The sequence below is a fragment of the Rousettus aegyptiacus genome, unplaced genomic scaffold, assembly GCF_014176215.1.
Source record: "Rousettus aegyptiacus isolate mRouAeg1 unplaced genomic scaffold, mRouAeg1.p scaffold_m13_p_7, whole genome shotgun sequence".
In the NCBI taxonomy this organism is placed as follows: domain Eukaryota; kingdom Metazoa; phylum Chordata; class Mammalia; order Chiroptera; family Pteropodidae; genus Rousettus; species Rousettus aegyptiacus.
The window spans coordinates 100,660,091-100,673,168 of record NW_023416310.1 but is presented as its reverse complement, the minus strand read 5'-3'; the positions used below and the strand labels follow the sequence as shown (position 1 = coordinate 100,673,168).

General features: G+C 52.4%; 1 protein-coding gene across 1 annotated transcript; it reads right to left on the bottom strand.

The window, feature by feature from the left end:
* Positions 1-397: 397 nt before the first annotated feature.
* Positions 398-8,615, bottom strand: TIFAB (TIFA inhibitor). The gene is made up of 2 exons (XM_016137698.2): positions 8,513-8,615; positions 398-6,402 (listed from the first exon to the last, which is right to left on the bottom strand). The coding sequence occupies exons 1-2, from the start codon at positions 8,587-8,589 to the stop codon at positions 5,778-5,780; spliced, it is 702 nt and encodes a 233-aa protein (XP_015993184.1). The 5' UTR covers positions 8,590-8,615; the 3' UTR covers positions 398-5,777.
* Positions 8,616-13,078: the final 4,463 nt, after the last annotated feature.

Sequence of the window (13,078 nt, the reverse complement as noted above, 5' to 3'; positions counted from 1 at the left end):
GGCAGAGAACCTTACGAGCTCCGGAGTCCTGGCCTCGTGCGGGAGTGCAGACTTTTGTGGAAGAAGCCCCATGCCAAATGGCACTGGGAAGCCCTTTCAACTCACATGCCCGAAGAAGAAAATAATTAAACTCTTCTGTCAGGGATCACCTGGCTTTCCCACATCCCCTCACTTAGGATGCTTTGTTCCCACTGGAGCATGTGATTGGAAAACAAAGGTAAATGAGAGCAATTTATTCCCTGATCATTTTTTCCCTCAGCGGGATTAAAGCTGCCTCAGCCATAAAGAGTTTACAAACTCTGAAGAAAGATAATAACTTTCCTTCTCACAGCCCGGTCATGGGGAGGTGATGCATGTTTCCAATCAGCTGAGAATGTAACTCAAATGGTAGGTTTTATTTCACTTTAATCCGCCTGCGAGTTCACGTTCAAGGTAAGTCCTACAATGAGAACAGAGTTCGTTAACTGCTGCATCTCCTCTTAAAGGCGGAGGAGCTGGGTTTGTTTACTGCTCACCCCAAAGCCTGGCAGGCGGAGAGTGACTGGAGTACAGGAATGCAGGTAGTGAGCTGTCGCAGTGAAGAGAAGATGGAGGATCTAAATGGTCCTATTCAGTGATGCTTCGGGAACCAGCTCAGTACCACCAGATGCCATGCAAGAAGAGGACGCAGCAGAGCTTGAGGACCAAGTGCACACAGCAGATACAGCGGAAGGGGCAGCCTCCCAGCACAAAGCCCAGAGTGGGAGTGGAGAGGTCTTGTAGGCGGTGATGAATCGTCCACACTGCTTGGGACTTACTTGCTTCTATACATATCTTTGCTGATGGCAGCCTAACCACTCAGAGGGCTGTTGTAGAAATACTTGGGTCTCAGTTCCTATTTCAGCTCTACTGCTTAGTCAGCCACAGGGGGACCTTGAGCCAGTCTCTTGACTGTGTATATCTTGCTTTACACATATATGAAGTGACCATGCATTTGAGGGAAAGGGGAAGTGTTTCTTTTATTGGCCTATTGCGCAACTATCAGTGCTACTCTTTTGCAAGGAAACTCCTTCTGGGCCAGCGGTGCCCTCTCCAATCTTTTCTGTGAAAATGTAGATGCCTCCAACAGGGTGACATCTTAGCTTCTTATAGCCACAGGGAATCTCTTAAAGAGATGGGGTGGGCGAGGTGTCGTTATAGGGTGGATGTTGCTGGTATGTGTCTGTGGGAGAGAGTCTACATGGGCTGGCCTCCATTTCATTGGGGTGGAGGTAAGGGGTTGGGGAAAGGGATCACACCAGATCCTGTGGAGACTTGGTGGGCTTCAGGCCAAGGTTCAGTCCAGCCAGGATGGCTGCTCCTGCTTGAAGCCTTTCCTTGGTTTTCTGAAGGGTGGGGAGCGGGGGGAGTACCTGTACCCTATGCACCTCTGTTTGGGGCAGGAAGTGTTGGCTGAGAGCTCGCCCTTAGTGGCATGGGGCCTGTCAAATCTCTCAACCTTCCTCAGCAGTCATACAAAATTCTAAACACTCAAAGTTCTGATGGAGTTAGGGCTGCAGAGACTCAAGAAATAGGCAGAAGCACCCACCTTATTCAGCTCCAGCCAGAGGGTCTGGGCTGCCCCCACCAAGGCCCAGTGCAGGTGAGAGATGTTCACCTCCACCCACAAGATCTTCATCTGCCCATTGCCCCATGGCCTTCTTGCCCAGCTGGCTGGCCTGCTTCTTGTCCTACCGCTGGGGCCCTTGGCCCTGCCCTCATCTGTCCCGTAGCACAGCCAAGATGACCGCTTCTCTAACCACTTGTCTGTTTGTCCTCTGTGATGGCCACTGGGAACACAACAGTGAACAATCTGTGGTCCCGTCTGCATGGAGCTTGAGGTCTCGCCAGAGACAGACATGAACACTGTGGTTACAGTGTCCCAGAGTCCGCGTGGGGCCGCCTGTGCTCAGCCAAGGCCTGGCCTGTGCTAGGATGCCACCATCCGACGCATCCACCATCACGTCCTCATGGTGCTGCTTCATGCCCGTCGTGTCTCCTTGACATGGGCTGGAGGGGATGTGGCGTCTCACTTCCAGACAGGTTGGGAAAACTCTTGTTCTTAGAAGAACATAAGACTGTAAGGGTTTAAATGCCTCATAGGGCACGGGGGATGGTTTCTAAATTTCCAGACGTCGGTTCAGAGAGCTGTAGTACTCTGGGGTATGCCTGAATGTAATTGATGCAGCTCTTTAGCAGATGTGTGCGCGCGTGTGTGTGCGTGCGCGTGCGTGTGTGTGCGCGCGCGCACACGCGCTGCGTCCAAGTGCCTTCGATTCATCCACTAAGTTGGATGACGACAGCTAATCAGACCGAGCGCTCACTGGGCGCTCTACATGCGGTGCCTCATTTTATCTTCACAGTGCTGTTTTATGTTCCACTTTTCAGAAGAGGAAACTGAGGCACAGGGAGCCTCAGTCGCTCGTCTACAATCGCAGCACTTGTACGTGATGGGACAAGAATTCTAGCCCAGACAGCGGTGTGACTGCGGAGCCGCGGCTTGCCGCCGCCGTGGTGTGCACGTGTCGCCCAGTGTACGGGAGCCGAGAGAATGCAGAGGACATTCTTGGGAGGGACCCGCTGACCTGCTCAGGCTGTCTCAGCAGGCGAAAGAAGGTGGCATCAGGCGCGTAGACCGGGGCCCTGAAGCCAAACCGATAATTCCAGCTGCTAGGAGGAAGCGAGGTGGCTATCGGAGATCTGATGATTTAAATGGCTTTCTTCTGATGAAAAACAGAATCTCATGGGTGAAAAAGGTGAAGGAGAATATAGTCGAGAATATTGTGATAAGTTTGCACGGTGACATTAGACTTAGTGTGGCGATCACATGGTAGAGTATGTAAACGTCGAGTCACTCTATTATACCCTTCGAACTAGTATAATAGTGCATACCGACTGCAACTATATTTAAAAAATAATAAAACTATTCTTAAAAAAAGAAAAGAAAAATGGGGTTGAGCATGCAGGGAGCTTTGCCGTCATTAAACTTGGTGCAAGACAAGCAGCGAGTTTCTCTGAGATGTCCGTTAACCGACAGAGTCCAACACGACAGGCTAGATGTGTCTCGGCTCCCTCCTACCCTGTCACTGGCCTGCCATCCTTCGGCCTGCTGCGCAGTTCGTCCTGAGTCCTGGAGGGCCTCGCAGACCCTTCACCCCAAGTCTCAGACACCCCCTGGAGGAGGCAGACTGCTCCCTTTCACGGACCCCAAGTTGGGCTGGGGGTGCTCCTTCCTGGAGGGGAAGAACCCTTGTTCAAGGCGATCATTCCCCAGTGGAAAGGGGACCTGTGTGCTGGAGACTCTGGGATGCCACCAGCCAGCGTCCTCGTCTCGGCCTTTGATGCTCAGCTGTAATCTCCCGTCCATGGCTTCTCGGTTCTGTAGGTAGGCTGCCGCTCCCTAAGGCATAGTTCAGGGAACACTTTGGTCTGTGAAGATCATTGTTTCATTTAGCGTCTGTGTGGAAAACATGAAGGAAGTTCCAAACACTGGGCATCATCAGACCACACTACACATGATTTCTTCTGTTTGCCAGCCCTAAAAGTGTGTCTCGCATTCTACAGACCCTGAATAGTGGGCCTTCTGGTGCAAGGAACAAGATAAAACCCCCTCCTTACTGCTCACCAGGCCCATGCTAAGACAAAATCCATCATTAGGCAATCACAGAGCACGGGTAAGCCCTTGGGCCCTGCAGCCAGTTTGCCAGTCTTCCAACCTTTTCTAGCTCCATAACCATGTCCAAAGTGAGCCCTTGGGTCTGAACCTACTAGGTTCCCTTTTCGGGTCTCATGATAGTAGGTAACTCTTACTGAGTGCACTGAGCACTTCATATGTGCGCATTTCCTAAGACCCTCATGAGAGCTGGAGCAGATAGGTACTATTATCTTACCCATCTACAGAAGCAGATATGGAGACAAAAGCCGGCCAAGTCACTCGCCCCAGATCACACAGCTGGCGAGTGGCATGATGTTGGGCATGATATTTACTCTTTCTGAGTCTCAGTTTCCTCATCTGTTCAATGTATTCAATGCCATTGTCTATGTGGGTGTTGTGAGGATCCAACGGGACAACACACACAGCGCCTAACAGTGCAGAGCACCCATCAGACACAGCCACTTAACAGGGGAGCTCATGTTAGCCTTGGCTTGAAGAGAGAGGAAACACGATGTCTGTAGCACCGATCACAGTGGTGACCAGCTCTCGAATTCATGTCTTTCCTGAGTTCCTTTAAGTTCCCCGAGGGCAGGGACTTTGTCAACCTTGTTCATTGTGGGCTCTTGGGACTTTGCATGGCATCTGGTGCAAAGTGGGTGCTGCACAAAAGTTTGTTGAATGACTATGTGAAGGACTGTTTTGGGGGCCCTAGAAGCTATTCACAGCATTGGCCAGCACCCCTCCTCGCAGCCCTGGCTGTGATCTGAGTGGACTTGCCTCATCCCCTACTGAATGGGAAGCTTCCCAAGCTAGGGCAGGCCTGGGTCCTGCCCACCGCTCTCTTCCCCACAGAGAAGATGCTCAGGGCCTGGCAGTCCACTTGAGCTGCCTGTGACATGCCCTGGATGCAAAAGGGCTCTTCTTCTTGGGTAGGAAGTAGACAGTGTTGAAAGCCTGTTTGGAGGTAGTCACAGACCTCGGGATGCGAGCCAGGCAGTGGATGGCACCAGGGCCTCAGGGTCTCGCATACCTTAGACCAGGGCCGAGGATGATGGCGACCACCTGGGTTTGTAGGGCCCTCCCTTCACTACACAGGTAAACTTTGTCTCTAAACCACACTTCCAAGCCCCACTGCCCCAGGATGGCATGGAGAGCGGCCGCTTCTGCTCTGCAACTCCGTGCACTGAGAGAACTATCCCACCCTTGGCCTGCCTGGCCCCCTACTAGCCCCTTATGTGGACAGGCCACCACACCCGACTGGTATATGACCCACCTTGAGTGAAATAGCTGCTGGGCTGAACTCTAACACCACCTCCCAAGACCACTCTCTTATAGAATTAGTCCTGAAAGAGCCTAATTTATGGGAAGCCACCCATAGAATTAGCCCTCTGGTCAGCTAAAACTTTGATTCAGGAATGACAGAGAGTGGCAGAGCATGAGGATGAGGAGGGCGACGGTGACAATGAATTTCCAGACAGGCCCAGCACGCAGCTCCCCATGCCCAGGGAGCCCTGAGCTCTGCTTGCATCCTTTCTAGAAATGTGAGCCCCCACCTTTTCAATTTCCTCTTACACCTCTTCTGTATTTCCCGCCCCTACCTCTGTGTGACAATGTGGCATGCATGCAGCCCATATGGGGATCAGAGAATCCTATTGGGTATGCCAGCTTAATGAAATACTTCAGTTTATTAAACACAGGCTTCCCTAAGCCCCAAGTGCCTGTGGGTATTTGAAAGCCGAAGGTAACTTCCAGCTACCACAAATGTAATTGTTACATGTGTCCATGCATTCCTGGTGCAACCTCAAACTCCCACTCTTAAGCAGCACACAAAATTAGCAACATAAAGTAACTCCTAGTCAGACAAGACGGGGAAATGTGGGGAAACACTGAGAGGGGCTCCCAGAGCCCCTCAGGCCCTCTAAAAGTATATGAAGTTCCCCTTTACCTTGCAGAGCTGGAAACGTGGAGGGCGCTCCCCCACCCCCAAGCTGTTCATGTTTGCAGAATTGGCTCATTATTAGCCAGGCAGGCCTCACTTGTCAACATTGCATGATGTTGCTCGAATATTTCAAGTCTCGTTTCATCCCAGGCGGCAGCAGCGGGGCTAGCAGAGCAAACTGTCTGCAGGCTCCCCCTGGAGCTGTATTTCTGTTCCTCCTCCAGCGCTTGGCTGGGGAGGGCTGTCCCCAGTCTGGGAAGGGTGGTGGAGAGAGCCCAGGTAACTTGGATCCTGCTTCTCTGAACTTGGGGCAGGCAGCGCCTGGGGGATGTCTTCCCATTCGTCAGACTCCTTGGCCTGGGGCCTGTAAATCAGAGGTGAGGGGCTAACAAAGAAGCAGCAGGCAAAGGCTTCCAGGGAGGTGCCTAGCTCCACGTGGATCACCATCTGGACACCCGAGAAGGCAACCTCGTTGACGGCACTCAAAGGAACCTGTTCCAGGAATCTTAGCGTCAACCCATTGACCCACACGTAGCCCCTGCGACTCAGAGCCTTGAGGCTGAAGGCCAGCCCAGCACTGCCCTTCTTCCGGTAGGGCTCCAGGGACAGGTGTTGGCGGGAGAGGCGGGGGAGCTGCAGCTGGAGGTGGGAGTCTGGACTCCGCCCCACCAGCAGTGGGCTTGTGTCATGCTGCAGCGAAGATGGGACAGTGGCGAAGACGGCTGGGGCCTTCGTTGGGTGGTGCAGGCTCACCTGCAGGACTGTGAGGGGTCTCTCCATGGACGGGAGCCTGAGGAGGATGCAACACAGACACATAAGTGTGGTTGGAGCCCAACACGCCTCTGGCTCCCTGAGCCCAGACACCTCAGGGACCGCAGACCACCTCCAGCCAAACAGAGCCAAGTGCTGGCCGTAGATACTGATCTTCCGGTCCGGTCGAGTCAGGATGGAGCCAAGGCCCATCGCTTTTAGCCCCTGCTTCATCTCTCCCATTCCCTGTGAGTGGGGTACGCTGCCGCCCTCTCTGAATTTGTTTTCTTTTCTGTAATATAGGTATGTCTGTCCTTATCTGTGAAAATTATAAGGCATTCCAGCTTGCAGAGTGGGGTTTTGGTGACCTACTGTCATTTGGGGACAATTCGGCTCAGCTTCATGGAAAGGGAAGGACAGACAGACAAGACACATCATTCTTGTATTTGACAGCTGCACAATGAACCCTTGCTGAGACCTTCTCCGACCAGCTGCAGAGGTTAAGCAGATGTGAGAGGGGAACAAGCTCTTGCTTTCCAGAGCCCCTAGCTGGGGCGGTGGGGGCAGGGAGGCAGAGACAGACAGAGAAGAGGGAAGCCAGGAGATCAGAAAGGCTGCCTGGAGGCCTGAAGGAAGAACAAAAACAGCCACCACATTCCAAAGTGCTTCCCGGGGGAAGCCAAGTGCTTATGGGCCTGACTGCTGCGAGCATCCCCATCCTCACCGTCTGGGGCAGAAGACAGAGCCTGAGGAGAACTGATTGGGCTCGTGGAGGGCAACCAGCAGTGTCTGCCTCTATGTGAAACGCACGCATTATTTGTCCCAGCAACGTCATCTCCAGTAAGTTGTCCTTCAGAACCCCATTGCACATGTGGCAATGCTGCTTACAACAGTCAGCTTTGTTCCTGCGTGATTCTGAGGAACGCAAACTCCACCACAGCCATCAACTCCATGTGGCCCAGGACCTGTCCTCACCTTCAACAGGGCTGAGTGCATTGGAACAACCGATCATACACTTTTTTGGTACCAGACTTTTGCCTACACTCTTTTTTTCTACTAAGAATGCATCTTCCATCCCAAACTCTGTATCCAGACATTATTCTTCTTTTAAAGACCTGGTGCAAATGTGACCTCTTTTATGAAACTCTTTTCCTCTCTCTGCCCTTGGACCCCCACAACTGAGAGACTCCCCCTTGGGCACCTGGCCAACTGCCCCATCTTGGCGTTACAGTGTTCTGTGGGGCCTTGTCCTGTTGTCCCTGAGCTCCTCTCCTCCGTTCTCCCCGAGGCCTCCCAGGGGCAGGGTGTGGTCTGAGCGGCCATATTGCTCTGTGTCCCTCTGTCCTGTGTAGATAGGGCCTGTCCACAACAAATGCCTGGGGGGAAATGGCAAGGGTGGTACATTTGCCAAATGGCTAAATAAGGAGAAGCCAAATGGCTAAATAAGGAGAAGCTCACACACACGAAAATCACAAGAAAACACGTTTAGATAGACCTCGAGTTGGACTCTGGACCTTAAAAGCTGTGGGACAGGGAGCCTGTCACAAGCTCGGTGTCCCTCTGAGCCCTCAGATCTCCTGTCCCTCCTGTCTTTTGGACGAAGCTGGCTAACAATGAGGACTTCTCAGTCTGTGGTAAGTTCTGGGCTTCTCAGGACATCCCCTAATGCACGCACGCACGCACACATACACACACACACACGCACACACGCACAAGCCCTGCTCCATCCACATTCCCCTCTGGCCCCAACCTGCAGAAAGCGTCTTTCTGAGGTGTGTGTTATAAGCTGAGCCCAGGACATCTGGGTTGGGCATCTAAGTCCTCAGGTCTGGCTAGAAACTCAGAGCTCACTCCTAGGAACCAACCTCAAACCCCCAGGAAGAGTTTGCCACTGCTCGTGTGACCCTACTCTTTGCTCCACTGAGCACTCAGAGCTGACAGAAACCCCCACCACAGCAGACATGTCTAGTATCTCCAGGGCCCCAGATGTTCTGGAGAAGCAGAAACCCAGCCCTGCCAATGCACCTCTCGGTAAACAGGAGGAAGACACTGGAGTGTGTGCCTGGTGGGAAGCCAGAGGGGCTCTGCTCCCAGCACCACCAGGCCTCCTCACCTCGCTGTGGATTCGAGTCCCTCTGATCTCCACTTACCTTACTGCCAGGGACACACCTGGCTCTGGCGCTGCTGCTGAGTCCTCAGGAGGAAGTGGGTCTGGGCTGGGGTGCATCCGGGAACGGCAGTCAAGGCTGTGATGTGTCAGAATGCTCATCAGTTTTGTTGCTTTTTTTTGTTTCTTCCTTGAGGAAAGAAAGTGGAAGTGTAATTTTCTATTGCAGAAGTGCAACCCCACAGCCGAGAGGTTGAGAAACCCCAGCCTGGGACCCCTGCTGGAAAGGGTCCCCTGATAGGTGGCGGGTTCCCTCCCAGGTCTCAGCTCAGCCAATCTCTATGGCCCCATCCCTAGGGACCCTAAGCGCTGTGTCCAGAGTATCAGCTGGTCAGGAGGGGGCAAAGCGCTCCAGGCCTATTAGAAAAGGGAGCTTTTTTTTGGACAGAGGGTCAGCTGGGGGAACCACTGCGTGTGGGACGCTGTGAAGAGAACATCACTGCTGGCCTGGCAGCAGCCGAGGGAGCCGTGGGCAACGCGGCAGTCCTCTGAGTGTGTCAGGAAAGGGCAAGGCCTCAGGGGAAGGGAGAAAACAGCCACTCTCACAAGGTGGCCTCTTCTGCCAGAGGGCAGCAAGAAAGCCACCTCCCATGTCCACCCCTCCTGGCCTCTGCTGGCTTCTGAGGGCAGTCTGGAAGATATCAAGATGGAGGCTTGCTCAGCACTATGGGCTCTGGCTGTCCTGGAAGTGGCCCGCTGTTACAATGGTGCTAATTCTTCAGCTTGTACGACTCCTCATAGCTCACCAGCGTGTTGATATTGCCTCCATTGCACCCACTCATCTGCCAGACTGGCAACAGACGTGTGCCATATACAGGGGCCAACCGAGGCCCTAAGAGGGACAGTGCCTGGCCCAAGACCCAGCATGAGCTAGCAGCATAATCTGTTCTCTTTTCTCCATCAAACCCTATCCTGGGGACTCGCGGCGGGTATACAGGTGAGTGGTGCAGGCCAGGCCACCCCAGTCAGCCAGCAGTTGCCTCCTCGCACTGCCTCATGGTTCCCCGGTCCACAGCTTACTCACTCCTCATGGGTGACCCTTCTGGTCCCAGAGGTCTCAGCTGACCACACCCCCCATGGGATAATTGAATTTAAACCCCTCTGATTATTTATTCCAGGCTCCTAGCCTGCTTCCTCTATTTTGAGCATTTAAACTCTAGTTGGTTGCTTAGTAACTAGGGAGGAAAAACAGAGAACTCTGAAAATAGTTACCTGTCCCTGACTGTCCCAGCCAATGTAACACCACCACTGATGCTCCTCTAGGGAGCCAGCCCCCCTCCAAGGATGGCAACTGTATCTGCCCCTGGAGGGAACCAAGCATTAACCAAAAACTGGGAATGACACAAATGTTTATTAACAGCAAAATGAATAAAGAAATTGTATAACATGTAGACAATGAAACACTACACAGCAATAGAAAGGAGAATGAAGTAATGAAGTAATGATGCATACGATGACATAGATGAATCTCAAAACATATGTAGAACCAAAGAAACCAGGCACAAATGACATTAACTGTATGATTCCATTTCTACGAAACCCAAGAACAGGCAAAACTAGCCTGTGGTAACAGAGGTCAGAATATTGAATTGTCTCTGTAGAGAGGTATTGACCGGTGTATTGGTTTCCTAGAGTTGCCATAACGAAGTACCACAAATGGGTGGCTTAAACAACAGAAATTTATTGTCTCACAGTCCTGGAGGCTGGAAGTTCAAGATCATTCCAATAAGGTTGGTTCCTTCTGAGGGCTGTGAGAGAGAACCTCCAGGTCACCTGGCTTCTGGTGGTGTGTTGGCAATCTTTGGCCATCCTTGGCTTATAGATCTCCGCCTCCATCCTTACGTGGCATTCTTCCTGTACGCAGTGGTTCTAATAGCAGCATTTCCGGCATACTGATTGGCTTGTGAAAAAGGGAGGCCATGTGCATGTCGGGCAGCAAGGCTAGACCCCAGGGCTCTTGCCGACAACATGCCCCCTCTCAGTACAGAGAGCTCCATCTCCCTAAATGACCAATGGATAACTGGAAGCCCAAATGGTCACTCTGAGGTGCTTCCAGGGCTGCAAATGCACGTGGGGCTGAGCCTGCAGAGTGCAAGTGTTACCAAGGGCAAAAGTTTCCTTTTTGAGGACCCCAAGCCAAGTTCTTTTCCCGTTCTCTGTAGCAAAGCTGATTACTAGACCAAAAGTTGGCATTAGGAGGGCACCCTTTTATTCTATGGCCAGAGAATGGAGAAGCTGGAGCACAGCTCTCAAGTTAACTTCTCCCTTAGAGGCTGAGAAGTGGTCTAAACAGGGCAGTAGAAATGAAGGGGATGTTTAGGTAAATAGGCAGGGGGAATATTCAGGGATTTTCCAGGGAAAGGGGCAGCAACTTTCTCCAGATCAGGGTTTCACCCTCTTTTTGTTCGTTTATGATCTCTTCCAGCTGTATTCATGTGATTGTCAACTGTCATGGAGCTGGTAGGTATGTTATTTAGCATGGAGATTATGTTATAATGAGCTTTGACATCTTGTGGAGGTCATTTAGACAGCCATCTTGGTTTTGACTGGTTTTAGCTAGTCTTGACAAGTTCCTAACTGCTAACAGGGCTTCCCTGTTCTCAGATATAGAGTTAGAGCAGGGGAGAGGTTCGGCCAGGCCTCTTAGACCTTGTTGCAGGCCTGCTACAGGGTAACCAAAGGTGGCTGGCCAGGTCCCAGAGCCTTTCCTCTCTGCCCATCAGTCTCCCTAGCCCAGACTACCTAGCCAATTGCATGTCTCTGAACCACAGAAAAAGGCTTCCTCCTTCAGGCTCCCCACATATACTGCCTTCCAGTCCTGACACCCAGGTATGCTTACCCTCCAGAAGAGAAGGACAGCGAGCCATAGGCAGAAGCCCGGAAAGGGGTTTTGCTTCCCCCAGGTGCGTGACCTTGGGTGAGACCTATGCCTCTCTGGGCCTTAGTTTTCCTCCATTGGGAGGGGACTCCTCCTTCCCACTGCCCCCTGCAATCATGTCTCAGTGAGAGGAGGGCTATGTCTGTGCTCCTAGCCCTGGCAGGAGAGAGTGGACGGGCAGAAGAGCTGTGTTCACAGCCCTGTGTAACTCGGTTCCGAGCAGTTCCCAGCATGAGACAGAACTGAAACAGCCGGAGAATTCATCCTGCAAGAAGTCCTGCCCAGGGCGCATTTCCCGAAGGCCAGCAAGAAGTCCTGGGCCGTCAGTCCTTGAGGAGATGGTGAGGGCAGGGGGAATTGGGGTGCTGGTTTTGCTCTGCTTGACCCCTTTGGCTAGGATGGCCTCCTCCGGTTGGTACCGGGTCCCTGGGGAGTGTGTATCAGTGAGAAAATGTCCCCCGTCATGTGCTCCTTGGAGAACTCAGGGACAGAACAGTGGTTCCCGGGGCTTTCTCCAGTGGTGGGCAGGCGAGGACTCTGGTGCCGGGGAGTCGAGTTGGAGTCTTGACTCCTTCTTGTAGCAACTGTGTGACCTTGACAAGTTGCTCAGCCTCTCTGAATATGACTTCCTCTTTGTAAAATAAGAGTAATTTGTTGTCGTGTGAAGGCTAAATAAGGTATGTGCTAAGTGCCATGTTCTCACCAAGAACGTGGTGAGAGGTTGATGAATGAGAACTGCTCTTGGCAGAATCCTTAACAGTAGAACGCGGTGGAGGGACATCTGGGGAGGGGCTGGCAGAGCCGACCAGCAGCCTGCGCAAACTCCAGGTTCTCAGAAGGCCCTGGGTTTTGCTTAAAACAAACATAATTTTGGAGTCGTATACATAATTTGCATTAGTTTAATATAAATTCAGTTTTTAACAATAATGAGTTTTAAAAAAAGATGTTCTAGGAAGAATCTCCAGGTTATTATTGGGGGATGTGACCCTAAGACAGGAGGAGAAGGCTATCCATTTTGCACATGAGGAAACTGAGACTTACAGTGACTGGTCAGCTACGCCAAGGTCACAGGTCTGGGAAGGGTCAGAACCAGGACTTGGACCCAATCTGTGGGACTCTCGGGCTTACCCACGATGCTCTCATGCCTCATGAATGATGCTCTCGTGCCTCATGAATAGTGCTCTCTGGAGTCTAGCCGCCCGCCTTCTCCAAACACGCGCTCCAGCTGGCTGCTAGCAGTACAGTCAGCAGAGAGAGGGGCCTGCTGCCAACGCACTAAGCGGGTGCAGCTACCCTCTCCCCGTGTCTTGTTGGCCTGTGGCCACCAGGTGGCAGCATCCCTAAAACAAGTGGTCTGCTCTTCAAAGCAGAGGGGGAGGTCAGTGAAAGTCCTTTGGAACTGTCTCCCACCTCTGAGGAGGGGAGCATGAGGAAGGCCAAGTGCTCAGGGTGGGTGAGGGAGAAAGTTCCTGCTTTTCCGACTCAGATGCCCTGAAACGGCCCAAGGTGAATCCACAGCAAACCCCGCCCTCTAGAGGACACCAACAATTTGAGCAGGAAGTCAGAGTGTGAGGCCAGGAGGAGCAGCAGTGCCAACCCCAGGTGCAGGGACAGACAGGCTCAGAAAGGCTAAGTCACCTGCCCAAGGACACAGACAGTGCACAGCACAAC